Genomic DNA, 25400 nt, shown 5'->3' on the forward strand with positions numbered 1-25400 from the left:
GGCCGCGGCCACCCTAATCTGGTGGTCCCAGCGCGCACGACCCATGTGGAGTTCCAGGTCTCCGGTAGCCTCTGGAACTGCCGATCTGCGGCCAACAAGGCAGAGTTCATCTCAGCCTATGCCTCCCTCCAGTCCCTCGACTTCTTGGCACTGACGGAAACATGGATCACCACAGATAACACTGCTACTCCTACTGCTCTCTCTTCGTCCGCCCACGTGTTCTCGCACACCCCGAGAGCTTCTGGTCAGCGGGGTGGTGGCACCGGGATCCTCATCTCTCCCAAGTGGTCATTCTCTCTTTCTCCCCTTACCCATCTGTCTATCGCCTCCTTTGAATTCCATGCTGTCACAGTTACCAGCCCTTTCAAGCTTAACATCCTTATCATTTATCGCCCTCCAGGTTCCCTCGGAGAGTTCATCAATGAGCTTGATGCCTTGATAAGCTCCTTTCCTGAGGACGGCTCACCTCTCACAGTCCTGGGCGACTTTAACCTCCACACGTCTACCTTTGACTCATTCCTCTCTGCCTCCTTCTTTCCACTCCTCTCCTCTTTTGACCTCACCCTCTCACCTTCCCCCCTACTCACAAGGCAGGCAATACGCTCGACCTCATCTTTACTAGATGCTGTTCTTCCACTAACCTCATTGCAACTCCCCTCCAAGTCTCCGACCACTACCTTGTATCCTTTTCCCTCTCGCTCTCATCCAACACTTCCCACACTGCCCCTACTCGGATGGTACCGCGCCGTCCCAACCTTCGCTCTCTCTCCCCCGCTACTCTCTCCTCTTCCATCCTATCATTTCTTCCCTCTGCTCAAACCTTCTCCAACCTATCTCCTGATTCTGCCTCCTCAACCCTCCTCTCTTCCCTTTCTGCATCCTTTGACTCTCTATGTCCCCTATCCTCCAGGCCGGCTCGGTCCTCCCCTCCCGCTCTGTGGCTCGACGACTCATTGCGAGCTCACAGAACAGGGCTCCGGGCAGCCGAGCGGAAATGGAGGAAAACTCGCCTCCCTGCGGACCTGGCATCCTTTCACTCCCTCCTCTCTACATTTTCCTCCTCTGTCTCTGCTGCTAAAGCCACTTTCTACCACTCTAAATTCCAAGCATCTGCCTCTAACCCTAGGAAGCTCTTTGCCTCCTGAATCCTCCTCCCCCTCCTCCCTCTCTGCAGATGACTTCGTCAACCATTTTGAAAAGAAGGTCGACGACATCCGATCCTCGTTTGCTAAGTCAAACGACACCGCTGGTTCTGCTCACACTGCCCTACCCTGTGCTCTGACCTCTTTCTCCCCTCTCTCTCCAGATGAAATCTCGCTTCTTGTGACGGCCGGCCGCCCAACAACCTGCCCGCTTGACCCTATCCCCTCCTCTCTTCTCCAGACCATTTCCGGAGACCTTCTCCCTTACCTCACCTCGCTCATCAACTCATCCCTGACCGCTGGCTACGTCCCTTCCATCTTCAAGAGAGCGAGAGTTGCACCCCTTCTGAAAAAACCTACACTCGATCCCTCCGATGTCAACAACTACAGACCAGTATCCCTTCTTTCTTTTCTCTCCAAAACTCTTGAACGTGCCGTCCTTGGCCAGCTCTCCCGCTATCTCTCTCAGAATGACCTTCTTGATCCAAATCAGTCAGGTTTCAAGACTAGTCATTCAACTGAGACTGCTCTTCTCTGTATCACGGAGGCGCTCCGCACTGCTAAAGCTAACTCTCTCCTCTGCTCTCATCCTTCTAGACCTATCGGCTGCCTTCGATACTGTGAACCATCAGATCCTCCTCTCCACCCTCTCCGAGTTGGGCATCTCCGGCGCGGCCCACGCTTGGATTGCGTCCTACCTGACAGGTCGCTCCTACCAGGTGGCGTGGCGAGAATCTGTCTCCTCGCCACGCGCTCTCACCACTGGTGTCCCCCAGGGCGCTGTTCTAGGCCCTCTCCTATTCTCGCTATACACCAAGTCACTTGGCTCTGTCATAACCTCACATGGTCTCTCCTATCATTGCTATGCAGACGACACACAATTTATCTTCTCCTTTCCCCCTTCTGATGACCAGGTGGCGAATCGCATCTCTGCATGTCTGGCAGACATATCAGTGTGGATGACGGATCACCACCTCAAGCTGAACCTCGGCAAGACGGAGCTGCTCTTCCTCCCGGGGAAGAACTGCCCGTTCCATGATCTCGCCATCACGGTTGACAACTCCATTGTGTCCTCCTCCCAGAGCGCTAAGAACCTTGGCGTGATCCTGGACAACACCCTGTCGTTCTCAACTAACATCAAGGCGGTGGCCCGTTCCTGTAGGTTCATGCTCTACAACATCCGCAGAGTACGACCCTGCCTCACACAGGAAGCGGCGCAGGTCCTAATCCAGGCACTTGTCATCTCCCGTCTGGATTACTGCAACTCGCTGTTGGCTGGGCTCCCTGCCTGTGCCATTAAACCCCTACAACTCATCCAGAACACCGCAGCCCGTCTGGTGTTCAACCTTCCCAAGTTCTCTCACGTCACCCCGCTCCTCCGCTCTCTCCACTGGCTTCCAGTTGAAGCTCGCATCCGCTACAAGACCATGGTGCTTGCCTACGGAGCTGTGAGGGGAACGGCACCGCAGTACCTCCAGGCTCTGATCAGGCCCTACACCCAAACAAGGGCACTGCGTTCATCCACCTCTGGCCTGCTCGCCTCCCTACCACTGAGGAAGTACAGTTCCCGCTCAGCCCAGTCAAAATTGTTCGCTGCTCTGGCCCCCAATGGTGGAACAAACTCCCTCACGACGCCAGGACAGCGGAGTCAATCACCACATTCCGGAGACACCTGAAACCCCACCTCTTTAAGGAATACCTAGGATAGGATAAAGTAATCCTTCTCACCCCCCCCCCTTAAATGATTTAGATGCACTATTGTAAAGTGGCTGTTCCACTGGATGTCATAAGGTGAATTCACCAAATTGTAAGTCGCTCTGGATAAGAGCGTCTGCCAAATGACTTAAATGTAAATGTAAATGAGACAGCCTATAGGGAGGAGGTCAGAGACCTGACCCTGTGGTGCAAGGACAACAACCTCTGCCTCAGGGGTCCTCAGATCCTCAAAAGGTTTTACAGCTACTCCATCGATAGCATCACTGCCTGGTATGGCAACTGCTCGGCCTCCGACCGCAAGGCACTACAGAGGCTAGTGCGTACAGGCCAGTACATCACCGGGGCCAAGCTTCCTGCCATCCAGGACCTCCATACCAGGCAGTGTCAGAGGAAGGCCCTGAAAATGGTCAAAGACTCTAGCCACCCTAGTCATAGACTGTTCTCTCTGCTACCGCATGGCAAGCGGTACCGGAGTGCCAAGTCTAGGTCCAAGAGGCTTCTAAACAGCTTCCACCCCCAAGCCATAAGAACATCTAATCAAATGGCTACCCAGACTATTTGCACTTCCCCCCTCCCCTTTTCTACGCTGCTGCTACTCTCTATTATCTATGCATAGTCACTTTAATAACTCTACCTACATGTGCCCCCGCACATTGACTCTGTACCGGTACACCCCCCCCCCTGTATATAGTCTCGCTATTGTTACATTACTGCTGCTCTTTCATTACTTGTTATTCTTATCTCTTACTTGCTTGGGGGTATTTCCTTAACTGCATTGTTGGTTAAGGGCTTGTAAGTTAGCATTTCACTGTAAGGTTGTATTCATCACGTGACAAATAACATTTGATTTGATTTGGCTTGTTAAACACATTTTAACTCCTAAACTTGACATAACAGAGGGGTTGAATACTTATTGAATCAAGACATGCCAATTTTTCATTTTTTATTAAATTGTAAATAATTTCTAAAATGTGGTATTGTGGTGTAGGCCAGTGATATTTTTTTCCTTAAATGTAATTCATTTTAAATTCAGGTTGTAACAACAAAATGTTGAAAAAGTCAAAGGGTGTGAATACTTTCTGAAGGCACTGTATACATCCCTAACGCTGAAAGACATCCCCACAGCATGATGCTGCCTTCACCATGCTTCACCATAGGGATGATGACAGTTTTTCTCCAGATGTGATGCTTGGCATTCAGTCCAAAGAGTTCAATCTTGGTTTCATAAGACCAGAGCATCTTGTTTCTCGTGGTCTGAGATTCCTTTAGGTGCCTTTTGGCAAATTCCAAGGAGGCTGTCATGTGCCGTTTACTGAGGAGTGTCATCCGTCTGATTGGTGGAGTTCTCCCATCTCCACAGAGGAGCTATTGAGCTCTGTCACAGGGACCATCGGGTTCTTTGTCACCTCCCTGACCAAGGCCCTTCTCCCCTATTGCTCAGTTTGGCCGGGTGGCCAGCTCTAGGAAGTCTTGGTGGTACCAAACTTCTTCCATTTAAGAATGATGGGAGGCCACTGTGTTCTTGAGGACCTTCAATGCTGCAGAATCTGCAGAATGCTGCAGAACCCCAGATCTGTGCCTTGACACAATCCTGTCTCGGAACTCTACGGACAATTCCTTCGACCTCATGGCTTGTTTTTTGCTCTGTCAACTGTGGGACCTTATATATTTTTTCTTTATTTTTTATTTCACCTTTATTTAACCAGGTAGTCTAGTTTAGAACAAGTTCTCATTTGCAACTGCGACCTGGCCAAGATAAAGCATAGCAGTGTGAACAGACAGAACAGAGTAAACAATAAAGACAGGTATATGCCTTTCCAAATCATGTCCAATCACTTGAATTTACCACAGCTGGACTCCAATCAAATTGCAGAAACATCTCAAGGATTATCAATGGGAAACATGATGCACCTGAGCTCAATTTCGTGTCCTATAGCAAAGGGTCTGAATACTTATGTAAATAAGTTTTTTTTTTTTTTTACATTTGCAACAATTTCTTAACCTGTTTTCACTTTTTCATTGTGGGGTATTGTGTGTAGATTGATGAGCGGATAAAATGAATGGGTCAGAATACTTTCCGAATGCAATGCCCGATAATTACTCCTCAGTTTGTAGGGATGCATGATTGGCAATGTGCCATTTTTTACCAGACAAGTACTGTTATCGACTTAGTTATATACAGTGTACTTGACATAAGTACCAGACCAAAACACCAGAGTAAGCCTAAAGTAATGAACCATGTGCTAAAACAGTGGGGGTAACCCGCCCAGATCTTCATGCATCACCTACTGTGTATGAACAGTCCATAGTGAAACACACAAACTATCCTGATTTAGTAACCATGCCTGTCTATCTCTTTGTCCCGGCCTCTGCAGAAAGCCTATAAAGCGTCTGGGGATGAGATGAGGTCGGCAGGCTACGACTTGAGGCTGGATGCTATTCCCTTCCAGACGGCCAAGGCTTCCACGAATATCGCCAGTGATGTGAGTTTAGTTTACACGAGAAAAAAGCAACGAAAAATACTAACACATTGCTGTTTTAATTGTCTTTCTTGCACTTACACTTGTATTTTACTTACTAGCACTGATTTTGCTAATAGCTGCTTTATTGAGGAAGGTTTTTGTCTTACCTTGGACGTTACACCAATTTGTTGATTTTGAGAAGTCTGACTTGGTTAAAAAAAGTTTGATTTCACCTTGTTGTAACATTCTGTCGTAAAGATCACATTCAAATTCTCTCACCCATCTCTCAAGTCAGCCGTATATCCCCTTGTGACAGCAGGAATGGAAGCTTGTTGTGTGCAACAGGCAGTGGCAATTTACCCTTTGCTAAGCCCCGCCCCTCTTGGTTACTGTTGCAACCTTGGACAACATTTTCCCAGGAAGCCCAATTTCACCTTCTAACCACTGGCGAAAGGCCCTCACAATGATCTCAAATGTGTTTTCAACACACATTGAAAATAAACACAGACTACCCCTTGCTAATCAGGAAACTCTCGCATATGTTGTGGTGGACTGTCATTACAATTGCTTCACGGCAATTTGGTAAAATTATGTTTGTGGTGTGACTAGGCACTGAACTCTCAAATCGTATCCTGATGTTGACAACAGACAGTTGTATTAATAACATGGCTAACTTAGCTAGCTAGAAAACAAGTTTTTTTAAGTGGCGAGCTAGCATTAGCAACATTTGGTGGTCAATGAGACTGAAAGCTAGCTAAACAGCTGAGATACAGTGGTTGCTCAACTAAAAGTTTTGAGATTATACTGCGGGACTTAATAATTCATTAAATAGGTAATTTGTGTTTTAGTACGGTACCCTGGCACACTGCTTCATTGCTCCAGACCAGCCCAAGGGGGAGTTAGAGCACTGGTTATGCTTTTGGGTCCCAAGGTGCTAATGTGTCTAACTGACAATGAATGGGCAACGTGAAACAAATAGAAACGGATAATTCTGAACAACTACAACATTTTTATTTCAATTAATCAAATGATGAAGAAGGTAATTGAATATAGAACAATAGGTAAGAATTGCTATTCTTCTGTCCTGCACGCTCACACCCGGAAAAATACACTAATTATTTTATTACTAACTCGTCAGTATTACTTACTACTTACTTACCAAAGGTTTTTATTCTATGAGAAACTAAAATGTTCAATTGTATTCCATGATATTCTTAAGATATATGTGTTGACTGAATATTAGCAAGTGATCTCTGCTGCGCTGCTCTGAAACAAGTATGGGGACTGGTCTTGATAAATCAATGAGATTTTTTTTCTCACTGAATCTCAGTTTGGGTATTGGTTAGACTGCAATTAGGGTGTGAAAATGTTATGCTCTTAGTACTGTAGCCTAGTCCCGACAATAAACTTCCCACAATAAGTTGGGAGAATTTTGGCCCATTCCTCCCGACAGAGCTGGAGTAACTGAGTCAGGTTTGTAGTCCTCCTTGCTTGCACATGCTTTTTCAGTTCTGCCCACATATTTTCTATGGGATTGAGGTCAGGGCTTTGTAATGGCCACTCCAATACTTTGTTGTCCTTAAGCCATTTTGCCACAGCTTTGGAAGTATGTTTGGGGTCATTGTCTATTTGGAAGGCCCATTTGCAACCAAGCTTTAGATTCCTGGCTGTCTTGAGATGTTGCTTCAATATATCCACATAATTTTCATTCCTCATAACGCCATCTATTTTGTGAAGTGCACCAGTGCCTCCTGCAGCAAAGCACCCCCACAACATGATGCTGCCACCCCCGTGCTTCACGGTTGGGATGGTGTTCTTCGGCTTGTAAACCTCCCCCCTTTTCCTCCAAACATAACGATGGTCATTATGGCCAAACAGTTCTATTTTTGTTTCTTCAGACCAGAGGACATTTCTACAAAAAGTATGATTTGTCCCCATGTGCAGTTGCAAACCGTAGTCTGTTTTTTTATGGCGGTTTTGGAGCAGTGGCTTCTTCCTTGCTGAACGGCCTTTCAGGTTATGTTGATATAGGACTTGTTTTACTGTGGATATTGATACTTTTCACCGGTTTCCTCAAGCATCCTCACAAGGTCCTTTGCTGTTGTTCTGGATTGATTTTCACTTTTCGCACCAAAGTACGTTCATCTTTAGGAGACAGATCGCGTCTCCTTCCTGAGCGGTATGACAGCTGCGTGGACCTATGGTGTTTATACTTGCGTACTATTGTTTGTACAGATGAACGTGGTACCTTCAGGCGTTTGGAAATTGCTCCCAAGGATGAACCAGACTTCAAATTTTATTGATGTCTTTGCTGATTTCTTTTGATTTTTCCCATGATGTAATGCAAAGAGGCACTGAGTTTGAAGGCAGGCCTTGACATGCATCCACAAGTACACCTCCAATTAACTCAAATTATGTCAATTAGCCTATCAGAAGCTTCTAAAGCCATGACATCATTTTCCGTCATTTTCCCAAGCTGTTTAAAGGCACAGTCAACTTAGTGTATGTAAACTTCTGACCCACTGGAATGGTGATACAGTGAATTATACGTGAAGAAATCTGTCTATAAACAATTTTTGGAAAAAATGACTTGTGTCATGCACAAAGTAGATGTCCTAACAAACTTGCCAAAACTATAGTTTGTTAACAAGAAAGTTGTGGAGTTTTAATGACTCCAACCTAAACGTATGTAAACTTGCGACTTGAATTTTACACGTTCTTACCTCGTCACCATTATTGTTTATGTGGAGAGTGAACAGTAATGGACCAAGTATAGAACCTTGGAGGACCCCTTTAACCAACTCCAATGGCTCCGACTGGATGTCATCGACTCTAACAGCCCGACTTTTATCCTTTAGATAGTCATGAAACCAACAACAGGCATCCGATCCCAGTCCTATTGATGACAGCTTACCCAAAATGATCACATGGTCTACAGTGTCAAAAGCTTTAGACAAATCTATGAACAAGGCGGCACAGTACTTTGTATTATCTAGGGCATTTGTAATATAATTTACAACACGTACAGTGGCCATAGTGGTACTGTGTTTAGGTCTGAAGCCAGATTGATTGCTAGAAAGAGTATTTTTAACAGTTAAAAATTATTGTAGTCGTTGTAGCACCAATGACTCTAAAATTTAGCCAAACAGGAGAGCTTAGAGATGGGCCGATAATAATCCAATTCACTACCATCACCTCCCTTGAGGAGTGGTAAAACAAAAGCTGTTTTCCAATATTTAGGAACTTTTCCTACGACTAATGTATGATTGAAGATATGCGTCACTGCACTAGCAATTATAGGTGCCCCGCAGTTGAGTAAATATGGATCCAGATTGTCAGCGCCTAATGATTTCTTCGAGTCTATAACAGATAGTGCAGATAAGACCTCATCTTCTGTGACTTTTTGGAAATTAAAAACCGGCTTACTGTTTTCCACATCAGTTGATGGGCTGAAACAATAGACCGGTAAGGATCATGAGAGCCAAGTGTAGAGCCAAGTGGAATTGGGCGATTCTCTAAAATGGTCCTGTCTTTGCACCCTCAGTTCCGCTACAAGGAAGCCTTTGTGAAGGAGAAGGGTCAGCAGGTGGGGCTGCTCAGTGTTGAAGATGACCCAAAGATGGTGCACTCCCTGGCAGCCAGCAAGCTCCAGAGCTGCCTGGGGTACAAGAGGCAGGCTCAAGAGACGCGCTCCCAGTTCAAGATGCATGCCAACCAGCCTGTGTTCCAGCAGGCCAAGAAGAGCCAAGCTCTAGCCAGCAACCAGACCTACCACCAGAGGCTCCATGACTACACCTTTGACCCCCAGCAGCTCAACGTCCAACACGCCAAGCAGGCCTACAAGCTGCAGAGTGACGTGAGTGTGTGTGTGTGCTCGTGCATGAATGTGTTTGTGTGTCTGTGGGGGGGTGTGTACCCATTGTAAATTGTAGAAAAGGTTTAGAGTTTAAGGTGTACTCAATTTACTGGGATTCCAGTGCAGAGAATAATATAATAGTGAAGACATCAAAACTATGAAATAACACATGGAATCAATCATGTAGTAACCAAAAAAGTGTTCAACAAATCAAAATATATTTTAATGTTAGATTCTTCAAAGTAGCCACCCTTTGCCTTGATGACAGCTTTGCACACTCTTGGTATTCTCTCAACCAGCTTCACCTGGAATGCTTTCCCAACAGTCTTGAAGGAGTTCCCACATATGCTGAGTTCTTGTTGGCTGCTTTTCCTTCACTCTGCGGTCCAACTCATCCCAAACCATCTCAATTGGGTTGAGCTCGGGTGATTGTGGAGGCCAGGTCATCTGATGCAGCACTCCGTCACTCTCCTTCTTGGTCAAATAGCCCTTACACAGCCTGGATTTGTGTTGGGTCATTGTCATGTTGAAAAACACATGATAGTTTCACTAAGTGCAAACCATATGGGATGGTGTACCGCTGCAGAATGCTGTGGTAGCCATGCTGGTTAAATGTGCCTTGAATTGTAAATAAATCACAGACAGTGTCACCAGCAAAGCACACCCACACCTTCACACCACCTCCTCCATGCTTCACAGTGGGAATCACACATGCAGAGATCATCCGTTCGCCTACTGTGTCTCATAAGACACAACGGTTGGAACCAAAAATCTCATATTTGGACTCATCAAACCAAAGAACAGATTTCCACTGGTCTAATGTCCACTGCTCGTGTTTCTTGGCCCAAGCAAGTCTCTTCTTCTTAGTGGTGTCCTTTAGTACTGGTTTATTTGCTGTAATTCGACCATGAATGCCTGATTCATGCAGTCTCCTCTGGACAGTTGATGTTGAGATGTGTCTGTTACTTGAACTCTGTTAAGCATTTATTTGGGCTGCAATCTGAGGTGCGGTTAACTCTAATGAACATATCCTCTACAGCAGAGGTAACTCTGGGTCTTCCTTTCCTGTGGCGGTCCTCATGAGAACCAGTTTCATCATAGCGCTTGATGGTTTTGCGACTGCACTTGAAGAAACTTTCAAAGATCTTGAAATTTCCGGATTGACTGACCTTCATGTTTAAAGTAATGATGGACTGTCATTTCTCTTTGCTTATTTGAGCTGTTCTTGCCATAATATGGACTTGGTCTTTTACCAAATAGGGGTATCTTCTGTATACCACCCCTACCTTGTCACAACAGAACTGATTGGCTCAAACGCATTAAGAAGGAAAGAAATTCCACAAATTAACTTTTTAAGAAGGCACACCTATTACTTGAAATGCATTCTAGGTGACTACCTCATGAAGCTGGTTGAGGGAATGCCAAGAGTGTGCACAGCTGTCATCAAGGCAAAGGGTGGCAACTTAGAAGAATCTAAAATGTAAAATATATTTAGATTTGTTGAACACTTTTTTTTGGTTACTACATGATTTCATATGAGTTAGTTCATAGTTTCGATGTCTTCACTATTATTCTACAATGTAGAAAATGGTCAAATTCAAGAAAAACCCTTTTGACTGGTACAAGATATGTACCCCCCCCTTCTTAATATCGACGCGATCTGTTGCAGGTGAACTACAAGTCAGATCTGAACTGGATCAGGGGTGTGGGCTGGACCCCCCCTGGCTCCCATAAGGTGGAGATGGCCCGGCGGGCTGCAGAACTGGGCCTGACGGAGAGTGTGAGCACTGAGGAGGCCATTGCCCAGTACCAACACATGATGATGATGGTGAGATAGCAAAATACAGCATGCTTTTATGTATATTGTTTAAAAAAATGTTATTGCAACCTCTTTGTAATTAGGAATTGAGAAAAAGCTCAAGAGAAGTTTCAAATTCCTCTGTCCAGTGTCTTGTGTTCTTCTGCCCATCTTAATCTTTTATTTTTATTGGCCAGTCTGAGATATGGCTTTTTCTTTGCAACTCTGCCTAGAAGGCCAGCATCCCGGAGTTGCCTCTTCACTGTTGACGTTGAGACTGGTGTTTTGTGGGTACTATTTAATGAAGCTGCCAGTTGAGGCATCTGTTTCTCAAACTAGACACTAAAGTACTTGTCCTATTGCTCAATTGTGCACCGGGGCCTCCCACTCCTCTTTCTATTCTGGTTAGAGCCAGTTTGCGCTATTCTGTGAAGGGAGTAGTACACAGCCTTTGAGATCTTCAGTTTCTTGGCAATTTCTCAGAACAAGATATTGCTCAATTGTGCACCGGGGCCTCCCACTCCTCTTTCTATTCTGGTTAGAGCCAGTTTGCGCTATTCTGTGAAGGGAGTAGTACACAGCGTTGAGATCTTCAGTTTCTTGGCAATTTCTCAGAACAAGATATTGCTCAATTGTGCACCGGGGCCTCCCACTCCTCTTTCTATTCTGGTTAGAGCCAGTTTGCGCTATTCTGTGAAGGGAGTAGTACACAGCCTTTGAGATCTTCAGTTTCTTGGCAATTTCTCAGAACAAGATATTGCTCAATTGTGCACCGGGGCCTCCCACTCCTCTTTCTATTCTGGTTAGAGCCAGTTTGCGCTATTCTGTGAAGGGAGTAGTACACAGCGTTGAGATCTTCAGTTTCTTGGCAATTTCTCAGAACAAGAATAGACTGACGAGTTTCAGAAGAAAGTTATTTGTTTCTGGCCATTTTGTAAGCCTGTAACTCACAAATGCTGATGTAAAAGATACTCAACTAGTTTAAAGAAGGCCAATTTTATTGCTTCTTTAATCAGGACAACAGTTTTCAGCTGTGCAAACATAATTGCAAAATGGTTTTCTAATGACCAATTAGCCTTTTAAAATTATAAACTTGGATTAGCTAACACAACGTGCCATTGGAACACAGGAGTGATGGTTGTTGATAATGGGCCTCTGTGCGCCTATGTAGCTATTCCATTAAAAACAGCTGTTTCCAGCTACAATAGTCATTTATAACATTAACAATGTCTACACTGTATTTCTGATCAATGTGATGTTATTTTAATGGACAACAAAATGTGCTTTTCTTTCAAAAAGAAAGAAAGTAACCCCAAACTTTTGAACAGTGTATACATTCACCTGTGTATACTTTCATGAAATACAGCTCTTGCCCATGAAAGCCAGCACACAGTCATTGTTTTCACCTATATTAAATACATGTCTCCACTCCAGTATTCCCAACATGGCACAACTGCACGTCTATTCTCTGATAGGGACGCACCCGAATCGATCACCTAATATGACCCGTCTGCGTTGAACGACCCTCCGAACAACGTTCTGGTGAGACTCTGTATACTGAAATCCCACCTCAGACCATACGATGATACAACCCGACCTTAATGCCGGAGCACGTAGGCCCCCACCTGGAGACCTTTTATAGATCTGTGCTAGACATTCCGGATATGTCACAGTCCTTCCCCCAAATTCAAAACTACTACCAATAGTCTGCATTCTTATGATGACCGGCCTCTATTTCAGGGTACCCCTCTCACCAACAATCACATAAACAAATTGAAACTTCACTCTCCTACAGATACAGAACGGGTAGATGGCCCAGGTGGTATTGGTAAGAAATTAGCTTACCTTTTTTTATTTTAGTCTGTTCACCTCCACTACCGATTCTCCTTCCCACCAAGTCTCTCTCAAAGGTGAATCCTGCTCGTGCAACACCAATTGTTAAAAATGAAAATGCTATTGCAATATGGAATCAATCTACATACAATATCCCATAATGACAATGTGAAAACAGGTTTATACATTTTTGCAAATGTATCAAAAACTGATAACTTAATTACATAAGTATTCAGACTCTTTGCTATGAGACTTGAAACTGAGTTCAGGTGTATCCTGTTTCAGTGGAAGGCAGAAAATATTGTCAAAGACTCCAGCTACCCAAGTCAGACTGTTCTCTCTGCAAATGCACAGGAAGCGGTACTGATGCACCAAGTCTGGAACCAACAGGACCATGAACAGCTTCTACCCCCAAGCTCTCTGCACATGGACTCCGTAGTGGTGCCCTGTGTATATAGCCACGTTATCAGTACTCTTGGGGAATTGATTCCTTTTTGTTATTATTATTATTATTCTATTATTTCTCCTTTTTTCCTTCTCTTCATTGTTGGGAAGGTTCACAGATCTACCTGTTGTTTACGAAGCATATGACATACAATTAGATTTTAGGATTTGATCTCCACTTATCAATGAGAATGACAGATCTAACACATTTATATCTGCAAGGAGTCTGGTTATTCACAAAACTAATATGGAAGGTGTAAATATGTCCAATCTCTCTCTTCATCCACCAGCAGCAGATGGAGGAGCAGCAGCAGGTGTCAGAACCTGTTGAGACCAGCAAAGAGTTCCAGCAGTCGGGAGTCAATCTAGACGCAATGGAGATCCTCCACGTCAAGAGGAAGAAGACCATCCAAACGGTGAAGAAGTCCAATTCCTCCTCCATGGATAGCAGCGTCAAGAAGTTAATGATGTCTTCCAACTCAGCCATAGAGTCAATGATGGCATCCACCTCTGTCTCGGCCATTGAGAACACAGTCAAGATGTCCACAACGAGTGAGGCATCGGCCATAGAAAATGCTTAGACAATGTTGTGAGAAGGTGTTGCCTTAGGGCATGTATCACACTTATTCCATGGAGGGGGCCGAGTGTCTGTGCGTTTTCACTCCTCCCTTGTACTTGATTGATGAATTAAGGTCACTAATTGGTAAGGAACTCACCTCATCTGGTTGTCTAGGTCTTAAACCAGCAGACACTTGGCCCTCCATGGAATGAGTTTGACACCCCTGCCCTAGGTGGTAGGTGGAAGTTGCTTCTAACTGATATAGGGTCTGGTCCTTTTTAATTCACCTGATGGATGAAGTAAGGGATTGGAGTTGGGTTACCTGATCCTAGATCTATTAAGAGCAATGTCTACCCCAAGTTACAATTAGAGGGAACTGTGCATGTAGAATCAGGAAGGGAATTGAAAAGTGCTTTAAGTGGTTTATGTTGAAGATTACCTCATTACACATTCATAACCCATACACAACATTCATAAGAAAGTATATGAGAATGTCATAATTTATTTTAACAATGACAAGTTTATATTTTTGTTACAGTGCCTTCAGAAAGTATTCATACCCCTTGACTTCATACCCCTCCACATTTTGTTGCGTTACACCCCGAATTCAAAATGTATTAAATCAATTTTTTTCCTTACCCATCTACACACAATACCCCATAATGACAAAGTGAAAACATGTTTTTAGAAATGTTTGCAAATGTATTGAAAATGAAATACAGAAATATCTCATTTGCATAAGTATTTACACCCCTGAATCAATCCTTGTTAGAAGGATCTTTGGCAGCGATTACAGCCACAAGTCTTTCTAGGTAAGTCTCTAAGAGCTTTGCATACCTGGATCGTACAATATTTGCACATTTATTATTTATAAAATTCTGTCAAGTTGGTTGTTGATCATTGCTAGACAGGCATTTTTAAGTCCTTGCCATAGATTTTCAAGCAGATTTAAGTCAAAACTGTAACCAGGCCACTTAGAATCATTCAATGTCGTCTTGGTAAGCAACTCCAGTGTATTTTGGTTTTGTGTTTTATGTTATTGTCCTGCTGAAAGGTGAATTTGCCTGCCAGTGTCTGTTGGAAAGCAGAGAGAACCAGGTTTTCCTCTAGGATCTGCGTATGCTTAGTTGTATTCGGGGGAGGGGGGGGGTTATCCCCCAAAAATTCCTAGTCCTTGCTGATAACAAAGTTAACCATATCATGATGCAGCCACCACCATACTTGAAAATGGGAAGAGTGGTACTCAATGATGTTGTGTTGGATTTGACCCAAGGATAACGCTTTGTATTCAGGACATAAAGTTAATTTCTTTGCCACATTTATTTCAGTTTTACTTTTGCCTTATTGCATGTTTTGGAATATTTGTATTCTTTACAGGCTTCTTTGTTTTCAGTCTGTCGTTTAGGTTAATATTGTGGTGGTGTAACTACAATGTTGATCCACCCATTAAACTCAGTAACTGTCAGGAACAGTCACCACTGGCCTCAGTGAAATCCCTGAGCGGTATCCTTCCTCTCCAGCAAGTTAGGAAGGACACCTGTATTTTTGTCGTGACTGGGTGTATTGATACACCATCCAAAGTGTAATTAATAAAAGTGTACTTGTGTATGTGCTGTAAAGTGTTAGTCCCATGTTTCATGAGCTGAAATAAAAGATCTTAGGAATATGCATACGCAAAAAAAAGGTTATTTCTCTCAAATGTTGTGCACAAATGTGTTTACATCCCTGTTGGTGACCATTTCTCCTTTGCCAAGATAATCCATCCAACTGACAGGTGTGACATATCAAGAAGCTGAATAAACAGCATGATCATACACAGGTGCTGGGGACAATAAAAGACCACTGTAAAATGTGCAGTTTTGTCACACTTCACCACAAATGTTTTGAGGGTGCGTGCAATTGGCATGCTTTTTTTAAGGTATCTGTGACCATCTCTATTCCAATTCATGTGAAATCCATAGATTAGGGCCTAATTCATTTATTTGAATTTACTCATTTGAGATTGTTGCATGTTGCGTTTATATTTGTATTTAGTATATGTGACTTAAGCACATTTTTACTCCTGAATGTATTTAGGCTTCCCATAACAAAGGGGTTATTGACAAGGCTTATTGACAAGACATTTCAACATTTAATTTTAAATTAATTTGTAAACATTTCTAAAAACATAATTCCACTTTGACATTATGGTGTATTGAGTGTAAGCCAATGACACAACATCTACATGTAATCCATTGTAAATTCAGGCTGTAATACAACAAAATGTGGGAAAGTAAAGGGTTGTGGATACTTTCTGAAGGTTCTGTATGTCACAATAATGATCCTATGTCGACTTGCATTCATGAAATGCAATAAAATAGTTATTTTGTACAGCATGTTGATGTGTTGTGTATGGCTTATGAATATTGGGCTCCTAAGTGGAGCAGCGTCACTACAGACATCCTGGTTCAAATCCAGGCTGTATTACAACCGGCCGTGATTGAGAGCCCCATAGGACGCCGCACGATTGGCCCAGCGTCGTCCGGGTTTGGCCGGTGTAGGCCGTCATTGTAAATAAGAATTTGTTCTTAACTGACTTGCCTAATTAAATAAAGGTTACATTTAAAAAAAAATGTCATGAAACCCTTATTTTTTTTACCCTTCAAATCAAGTAAAGTGTAAAAGGAGAGGGAGAAGGAAATATGTAGAAAGTGCTTTGAGAAAATGTGTTTTTTTGCTTGTAACCTTTTTTCCTACCCTCGCTCCACTTGTTGATGTTAAACTGATTTATCGTAGTAGCTAGCAGCAGGCAGTAGCAATCGCAATGATCAGAGTAAAACACGGAGTAGAAGAGACCAGTGAAATGATCAAACTGATTTATCGTAGTGCTACTGCATGCTGCTAGCTAATCTCAATGATCAGAGTAAAACACGGAGTTGAAGAGACCAGAGCAGGGGAGAGTGTTCCTGGCATATTCCACCCAGACCAGTTGCTGACTCCAGGTGGTGGAGTTACTGGCAACAAGACACCGGAGCGCCGTCTCCATATCTTGATTGGCTCGCTCCGACTGGCCGTTAGATTGGGGATGAAACCCAGAGGACAGGCTGGCTGACAACCCAATAAGAGTGCAGAACGCCTTCCAGAATTGGGACGAGAACAGGGACCCCGGATCCGAGACAAAGTCAACCGGGAGTCCATGGATACGAAAGACGTGCTGCACCATAAGCTGGGCCGTCTCCTTGGCTGAAGGTAATTTAGGAAGAGGGATGAAATGGGCGGCCTTGGAGGATCTGTCCACGACTGTCAGAATGGTGGTGTTGCCATCTGACGGAAGAAGCCAAGTAACAAAAATTATGAGAAATATGGGACCAGGGGCATTGAGGGACAGGAAGTAACTGTCGGAGGCCAGATGGAGCTTGCCGCGGAGTCTTGCTTTGCACGCATAAACCCTGAGGAGGCCGTCTCTGGGAAGGCTGCGCTGCTTTGAGGCATTGGGAATGGCAAAACGGACTCCAACCCAGGATTGAACTTGTGGTCCAATTGATAACAGGGTTGTGTTTCTTAAGCCAAGAAAATCCCAAAACAACTGGAACATGGGGAAACTCAATGAGAAGCAGTTGTATTGCCTCACTGTGATTTCCTGAAACCCGTAGATTAACAGGCACAGTGCTGTGGGTAACTCTTCCAATGGAGCGTCCGTCCAGTGCTCTAGCGTCCATGGGAACAGAGAGAAGTTGAGTGGGAATACCTAATTCAGAAACTAGAGTAGCATCCATAAAACTCTCATCTGCCCAAGAGTCAATGAGCACCCGAAGAGATTTAGACTGATCTCCCCACAGCAGTATAACAAAGGAGGGAGTACGGTTAATGGGATTAAGAAGATTCCCAGTCTGGCTCACCAGAGTACCTGTGCCTACTATAGAGATAGGTCTCCTAACTGGGCAGGTGGCTATATAATGTCCTGCAGTCCCACAGTACAGACATCTGTTGGAACTCAGCCTAAGTGAACGTTCCTTAGGCGATAATCTAGCTCTGCCCAGTTGCATAGGTTCCGGAGTATCTGACTCACCCGTCGCTCATGATTCTCGATGGATTCACTTCTGGATTCCTTCGAAGGTGAGCGAGCAACTGCGGATGAACTAGTGGGATCCAGGACAGACCTCTTCTCACTCCTGCGTTCCCTTAGCTGCTCATCAATTTTAAAAGGTGATGTCGATGAGGGAATCGAGTTCCACAGGCAATGCCCGAGCAGCTAGCTCATACTTTATCTCCTCAGATAGTCCGTGAAGGAAGGTATCAAAAAGGGATTCCGGATTCCAGGCACTGGATACTGGAGCATTGAAAACCTTTCTCACCTCTGACATAAAGTCCTTGAGATGACGACAAACGGTGGATTGTTGCTCCCAAACAGCCAACGCCCAGGATAGCGCCCTTCCCGACATTAGCGTAATAATATATGCTATCTTAGATCAGTCCGAAGGAAACGAAGATGGCTGTATCTCAAATATAAGGGGGCATTGAGAAAGAAAACCCCGGCAGGTACCAGGATTCCCAGAGTATCGCTCCAGAGGTGGTAAGCGGGGTTCTCGGTGTGCCAGGGTAGGCTGTACAGACTCACCACTCACAGGGAAAAAGTTTCTGAGTGGTTGGGGGTTCTCAGAGGTGGAAGGCTAAACCCATGGTCATGGCGTTCCATCAGCTAACGAAGGCCTTCCAGAAGGTCCTGAAGTAGCTCCTCATGCCTCCCAATGGCGGCTCCCTGCAGGAAGACAGCGTGGCAGAGCTGGTCCAGGTCTGGTTCGTACTCTAAGGGCACAAGGCAAGACCCAGATGCAGACACAGGAGGCAGATGGTTAGAGTCCAAGATGTTTATTAACAATCCAAAAGGGGTAGGCAAGAGGATGGTTGTGGACAGGCAAAAGGTCAAAACCAGTTCAGTTCCAGTGGTACAGAATGGCAGGCACGTTCAGGGTCAAGGCAGGCAGAATGGTCAGGCAGGCGGGAATGGAGTCCAGAAAAACAGGCAAAGGTCAAAACCGGGAGGACGAGTAAAAGAGAATAGAAAAGCAGGCGCATGGGAAAAACACACTGGTTGACTTGAACATACAAGACAAACTGGCACAGAGAAACAGGAAACACAGGGATAAATACACCAGGGAAAATAAGAGACACCTGGAGGGGGTGGAGACAATCACAAAGACAGATGAAACAGATCAGGGTGTGACAACGTTGTGCGTTAATGCATTATTAACATTTTCACTTTAATTGACCTTAAGTGAATATTCATACTTTTTTTGCATATTTCTTGTGGGCACAATTCTAGCTCAAAATTCTGCCTTGCTGTTTTATCATTAGGTCTGGTGCTTTTCTTGATGATGCTCACTGATAAATTGATATACTGAGTTGGTATTTGATATACTGTGTTTTCTTTGTGTGGCAGGATCAGCTTTGTGACAATGCACTGGTAAGAACTTAAAGCTGGACTGGGAGTAAATGCTATGGGTCCAAACTTATAAAGGTTTAAGCACAGTAGCTGTTAGCTTTTCCCATAAGAAAACTTTAGCCACTTAACCATTATTCTAACATGAACATCTGACCAGCATGAAATGCACAGTTATGTTTCCAGTATTCGTAGCTGGGCATTGGATGGGGCCACAGTGTCTCCCGACTCTTCCTGTCTCAGCCTCCAGTATTTATGCTGCAATAGTTTGTGTCGGGGGGCTAGGTTCAGTCTGTTATATCTGGAGTATTTATCCTGTCTTATCCGGTGTCCTGTGTGAATTTAAGTATGCCCTCTATAATTCTCTTTTTCTCTTTCTTTCTTTCTCTCTCTCTCAGAGGACCTGAGCCCTAGGACCATGCCTCAGGACTACCTGGCCTTGCTGTTCCCAGTCCACTTGGCCCTGCTGCTGCTCCAGTTTCAGCTGTTCTGCTTGCAGCTATGGAACCCTGACTTGTTCAGGGTTCCATAGGACTTGCTACCTGTCCCAGACCTGCAAGGACGTGCTACCTGTCCCAGACCTGCTGTTTTAAACTCTCTAGAGACAGCAGGAGTGGTAGAGATACTCTGAATGATTGGCTATGAAAAGCCAACTGATAGAGCTGGGAAGATTGTATCCCCCATATATATAACATGCAAGAATTTTGTATAATAATTTATATGAAAATAATCTAAGTTCTGAATCCGGCGTTGTTTTGCGTGTTAATTCATAAACCATGCGCCATTGAATCGGTACATCGAAAATCTCTTCCCAACTGTTTAGCTATTTATATGGCACAACTGTCAATTTTTTGGTCCATAAATAAAATTGGTATATGTTTTTATTTATCACACTTTTCTTTCACCATTTATGTTCTTTAATACAGGGCCGACATGCAAGTTCCTTACTTTTTCCCCTTCTACTTGCCTCTTCCATTTTTTTGGTAATGCTGCAATTAGTTGGTTGTAATTTTGGATAGAGCAGACATTTCCATATGTCTGTGTTAGCTGCATGTGTGACATAACTCCACCAGTACTATTTATGATGTAATTCACAAAAGGTATACCTTTTTTTTTTTTAATGTTATAGAAAAAAACTTTTTTTTAATCATTTAGTATTTTTGAGTTTAACAACTATTTGTTGTATTATTTGTTCTGTCTTTTCAGGTGGATTAAACTGAAATTGCAACCAACTTTCTAAGGCTTGTTTAAAAAATAACGATATTTTGGAGATTATTTCCTTTTCAAATAACCGAAAGTGAACAGTTGTAATCTGAATAATGGGAAAAAGGCCATTCTTGAACATGGGGTGAGACATTCTTACTAATTTACTAGAGAACCATTTCGTATTTAAGTAGAACTTGTGTATGACTGATGCCTCTAGTGAGAGGTCTAATGCTTTAATTTAATAATTTCTTCCCCCCGAATTCATATTCGATAAATAAATAGGCCCTTTTAATTTTGTCTGGCTTGTTCATATAGTTTAAAAGGCAGATCACTCGTTGTAGGCAAAACCATACACAAATAAACAGGTAAACTGTGATATGACTAAAGAGTTAAATCAGGTTGATTTTCCACAAATAAACAGGTATTTTCCTTTCCATGGTAGCAAGATCTTAACTATTTTTGCTAACTTTCTATAAAAATGTATTGGAGTGAGAATTTCTTTCCTTCGGGATTTGTATACCGAGCATGTCCACATCCCTGTCAGACCATTTTATCGGTAAACTACACGGTAATGTAAAAGTTGCCATTTTACATCTTTCGAAAAGAGCACACAGTGCCACCCACAGAACAGAGGCAGATCAACTGCCAAATGCATTTCCATCGCCCTCACCTCAATTTGTATTATACTATAAAGCCATGAAAAAAAAAAATATATTTTTAAAATCCTGTTTCTTATTTTCCATAATTAGCTATTAATATTTGTAGTAATGTAGGCAATTTATGCAAAGGATGGTGTTCTCGGGGTGATGGAGGTGTTGGGTTTGCACCAGACATAACATTTTCCTTGATGGCCAAAAAGCTCAATTTTAGCCTCACGTGACCAGAGTACCTTCTTCCATATGCTTGGGGAGTCTCCCACCTGCCTTTTGGCGAACACCAAACATGTTTTCTTATTTTTTTCTTTAAGAAATTGCTTTTTTTCTGGCCCAGCTCGGTGGAGTGTATGGCTTAAAGTGGTCCTATAGACAGATACTCCAATCTCTGCTGTGGAGCTTTGCAGCTTCTTCAGGGTTATCTTTGGTCTCTTTGTTGCCCTCCTTGCTTAGTGGTGTTGCAGACTCTGGGGCCTTTCAGAAAAGGTGTATATATACTGAGATCATGTGACAGGTCATGTGACACTTAGATTGCACACAGGTGGATTTATTTAACTAATTATGTGACTTCTGAAGGTAATTGGTTGCACCATATATTATTTAAGGGTTTCATAGCAAAGGGGGTGAATACATATTCCCTAACCACTTTTCCGTTTTATTTATGAATTTGTATATTACAAATGTAGATTATGCTCTCCCTTCTGTGGGCTTAGGCTTTGCCGGACCAACCCTGCCAAGCAGGCTCAGAATCTTGAGGGGCGGTGTTGCTCTCAAAGTTCTCTGACCACACTTTGGCTGCATACAGACCGCATACAACAGGCCCTTAAAATAGATAGGGACTTCTCCTTAGTATCTGGGTTGTTCAGGTGGATGCCAAGGGTATAGGGTTGTGGACCGTTCCATCAATATAGGACCATAAATAAATAAATTAGATGTATATTTTATTTTAAAATGCTGTTCCACCATGATAGGACAATAAATAAATTAATTAATAAATAAGATGTTAAATTCATTATAAAATGTATATCCCTCATCTGCACAACATTGAAAGCTTTCTCACAACCCCTGCTCACAGAAATACATTGGTTTTGGGATATAGAACCATTTCCTTTCTCACTCAACACCACACTTTCCCAAACACCAAACAACACACCATCCATCCACACATACTGTGCCTTCTGTTTACTGTGTTTTTATCTCCACCACTCCACTAGATACTGAAGGCCCCTCACCCGACACCTCGAATCCACTATGGAACGAACGGAGTACGCCGGGGCCCCCTCAATGTCCAGAGAGGGTGGAGGAACCTCCCGCACCTCAGACTCATGGAGCGGACCAGCCACCACCGGCCTGAGGAGAGACACATGGAACGAGGGGTTAATACGGTAATCGGGGGAGCTGTAACCTATAACAAACCTTGTTCACTCTCCTCAGGAATTTAAATGGCCCCAGAAACTGCGGACCCAGCTTCCGGCAGGGCAGGTGGAGGGGCAGGTTTCGAGTCGAGAGCCAGGCCCGGTCCACCGGTGCGAACACCCGGGGCCTCACTGCGGTGACGGTCTGCATTCTCTTTTGGCGAAGCACGGCCCACGCCAGAACCGGCTGGTACACCGGTACGCACTGGAAGGGAGAGAGTTTAGTGGAGGAGTGGCGAAGCGAGCTCTGTGCCATCTCGGCCCAGGGCACGAACGCCGCCCAGTCCTGGCAATAGGACCGCAGAAACCTGCCGACATCCTGGTTTACTCTCTCCACCTGCCAATTACTCTCGGGTGAAACCCTGAAGTAAGGCTGATCGAGACCCCCAGATATTCCATGAACAACTTCCAGACCCTAGACGTGAACTGGGGACCTCAATCAGATCCACAACGACCAGGATCACGGTGTTACCCTGTGAGGGGAGAAGATCGGTAAGGAAATCCACTGACAGATGTGACCAAGGTGTGACCAAGGCTGTTGTGTAACGGGTAAGAGGTGTAGCTTCCCTCTGGTCAGGTGCCTAGGAGCCTTACACTGGGCGCACACCGAGCAGGAGAAAACATAAACCCTCACGTCCTTAGCCAAGGTAGACTACCAGTAACCTCCCGCTCAAACAGCGCACTGTCCGACCGACCCCAGGATGACCAGAGGAGGGTGATGTTTGGGCCCAATATATCAACCGGTCACGAACAGCAGATGGGACATACAGACGCCCAGCGGGACACTGGACGGGAGTGGGCTCTGCACATAATGCCTGCTCCTTTGTGTCATACAGCCGGGACAAAGAGTCTGCCTTCACGTTCTGGGAGCCTGGTCTGTAGGAAAGGGTGAACACAAAATGGGAGAAAAACATGGCCTACCTTGCCAAGGGTTCAGTCTCCTTGCTGCCCGGATGTACTCCAGAATGCGGTGGTCAGTCCAAATGAGAAAAGGTTGTCTAGCCCCCTCAACCCAATGTCTCCACACCTTCAAGGCCCCGACAACAGCCAACAGCTCCCGGTCCCCCACATCACAGTTTCGCTCCGCCGGTCTGAGCTTCCTCGAGAAGAAAGCACAGGGGCGGAGCTTTGGTGGCTTACCCGAGCGCTGAGAGAGTACGGCTCCTATCCCATCCTCGGACGCATCCACCTCCACTATGAATGCCAAAGAGGGATCCGGATGGGCCAGCACGGGAGCCAAGGTAAACAGAGCCCTTAGATGACCAAAAGCCCTGTCCTCCTCAGCTGACCACTGCAAACATACCGGTCCCCCCTTCAGCAGTGAGGTAATGGGAGCCACTACCTGACCAAAACCCCAGGTAAACCTCCAGTAATATTGGCAAACCCTAGACACCGCTGCATCTCTTTTACCATGGTGGGAGTCGGCCAATTATGGAAGGCTGAAATGTGGTCACTCTCCATCTCCACCCCTGAGGTGGAAATGCGGTACCCTAGGAAGGAGACAGACTGTTGGAAAAACAGGCATTTCTCAGCCTTGACGTACAGGTTGTGCTCCAAGAGGCGACCAAGCACCTTGCACACCAGGGACACATGCTCGGCGCGTGTAGCGGAGTATATCAGAATGTCATAAATAAAGACCACTACACCCTGCCCATGCAGGTCCCTGAAAACCTTGTCTACAAAGGCTTGGAAGACTGATGGCGCATTCATCAACCCGTACGGCATGACGAGGTACTCATAGTGCCCTGAGGTGGTACTGAACGCCGTCTTGCACTCGTCTCCCTCCCGGATACGCAACAGGTTGTAAGCGCTCCTGAGATCAAGTTTGGTGAAGAAGCGCGCCCCAATGCATTGACTCGATCGCTGTGGCTATGAGCGGTAGCGGGTAACTATACCTGATTCAAACCCCGATAGTCAAGAAACTCGAGGAGGCGGGTGAAGTGGAGGACCGAATGTACCCCTGACGCAGGGATTCGGAGACATATGTTTCCATAGCCTCCGTCTCCGCCTGTGAGAGGGGATACATGTGACTCCTGGGAAGTGCAGCATCTACCAGGAGATTTATCGCACAATCGTCCCGTCGCTTGGGTGGTAAATGAGTCACCTTCTTTTCGGAGAAGGCGAGAGCCAAATTGGCATATTCAGGGGGAAAGCGCACAGTGAAGACCTGGTCTGGACTTTCCACCGTAGTAGCACCAACGGAAACTCCTAAACACTTCCCCGAGCACTCTCGCAACCACCCCGTGAGAGCCCTCTGTAGAAGACTGATTCTCTCCTTGTAACCCCCTTGCGTCACCATGCCCAGAGGAGCAGTGGCCTCCCTAATCAACCCTGACCCTAATGCTCGACTATCCAAGGCATGAACGGGGAAGGGCACAGCCACAGGAACGATGGGGATCCCTAAACTATGGGCGAACAATCTATCTATAACATTTCCAGCCGCGCCTGAATCGACAAGTGCCTTATGCTGCGAATGCGTGGCAAACTCAGGCAAAGTGACATACACAAACATATGTGCAAGAGAGGGCTCTGGGTGAGAATGGTGCCGTTTCACCCGGGGTGACGCCAGAGCACCCTGCCTGCTGCCTCGATACCCAGAGGAACCAACCCAGCACCGACCGGCATTGTGACCTCTGTGGCCACAGATGGTGCACGAGCTGGAACCCCCTCCGGTCTCCCTACGCACCGCCCCTTCCAGCTCCATGGATATCAGAGAGGGGGTGCGGGGATGGAACCAACATACCCCGATCTGAACGTCCGCGGGTATCCAGGTTATCCAGCCGGATGGACAGGTCCACCAGCTTGTCGAATGTGAGGGTGGGGTCTCTGCTGGCCAACTTCCGATGAATGTCCTCGCGCAGACTGCACCAATAATGGTTGATCAGGGCCCTGTCATT

At 45.0% G+C, this 25400-nt stretch overlaps 1 protein-coding gene across 1 annotated transcript in view; it reads left to right on the top strand.

Annotated features, from left to right (window-relative positions):
- nrap (nebulin-related anchoring protein) overlaps positions 1 to 16398 on the top strand; it is a 115481-nt gene extending 99083 nt beyond the window's left edge. Inside the window, exons 38-41 of the mRNA XM_064950953.1 lie at positions 5234 to 5341; positions 8865 to 9176; positions 10846 to 11004; positions 13542 to 16398. Of these exons, the coding sequence (XP_064807025.1) occupies positions 5234 to 5341; positions 8865 to 9176; positions 10846 to 11004; positions 13542 to 13832 (870 nt within the window). The 3' untranslated portion in view covers positions 13833 to 16398. The remainder of the gene's footprint in view (positions 1 to 5233; positions 5342 to 8864; positions 9177 to 10845; positions 11005 to 13541) is intronic.
- The last annotated feature ends 9002 nt before the right edge of the window (positions 16399 to 25400 follow it).

Source organism: Oncorhynchus masou, chromosome 31 (assembly GCF_036934945.1).
Source record: "Oncorhynchus masou masou isolate Uvic2021 chromosome 31, UVic_Omas_1.1, whole genome shotgun sequence".
In the NCBI taxonomy this organism is placed as follows: domain Eukaryota; kingdom Metazoa; phylum Chordata; class Actinopteri; order Salmoniformes; family Salmonidae; genus Oncorhynchus; species Oncorhynchus masou.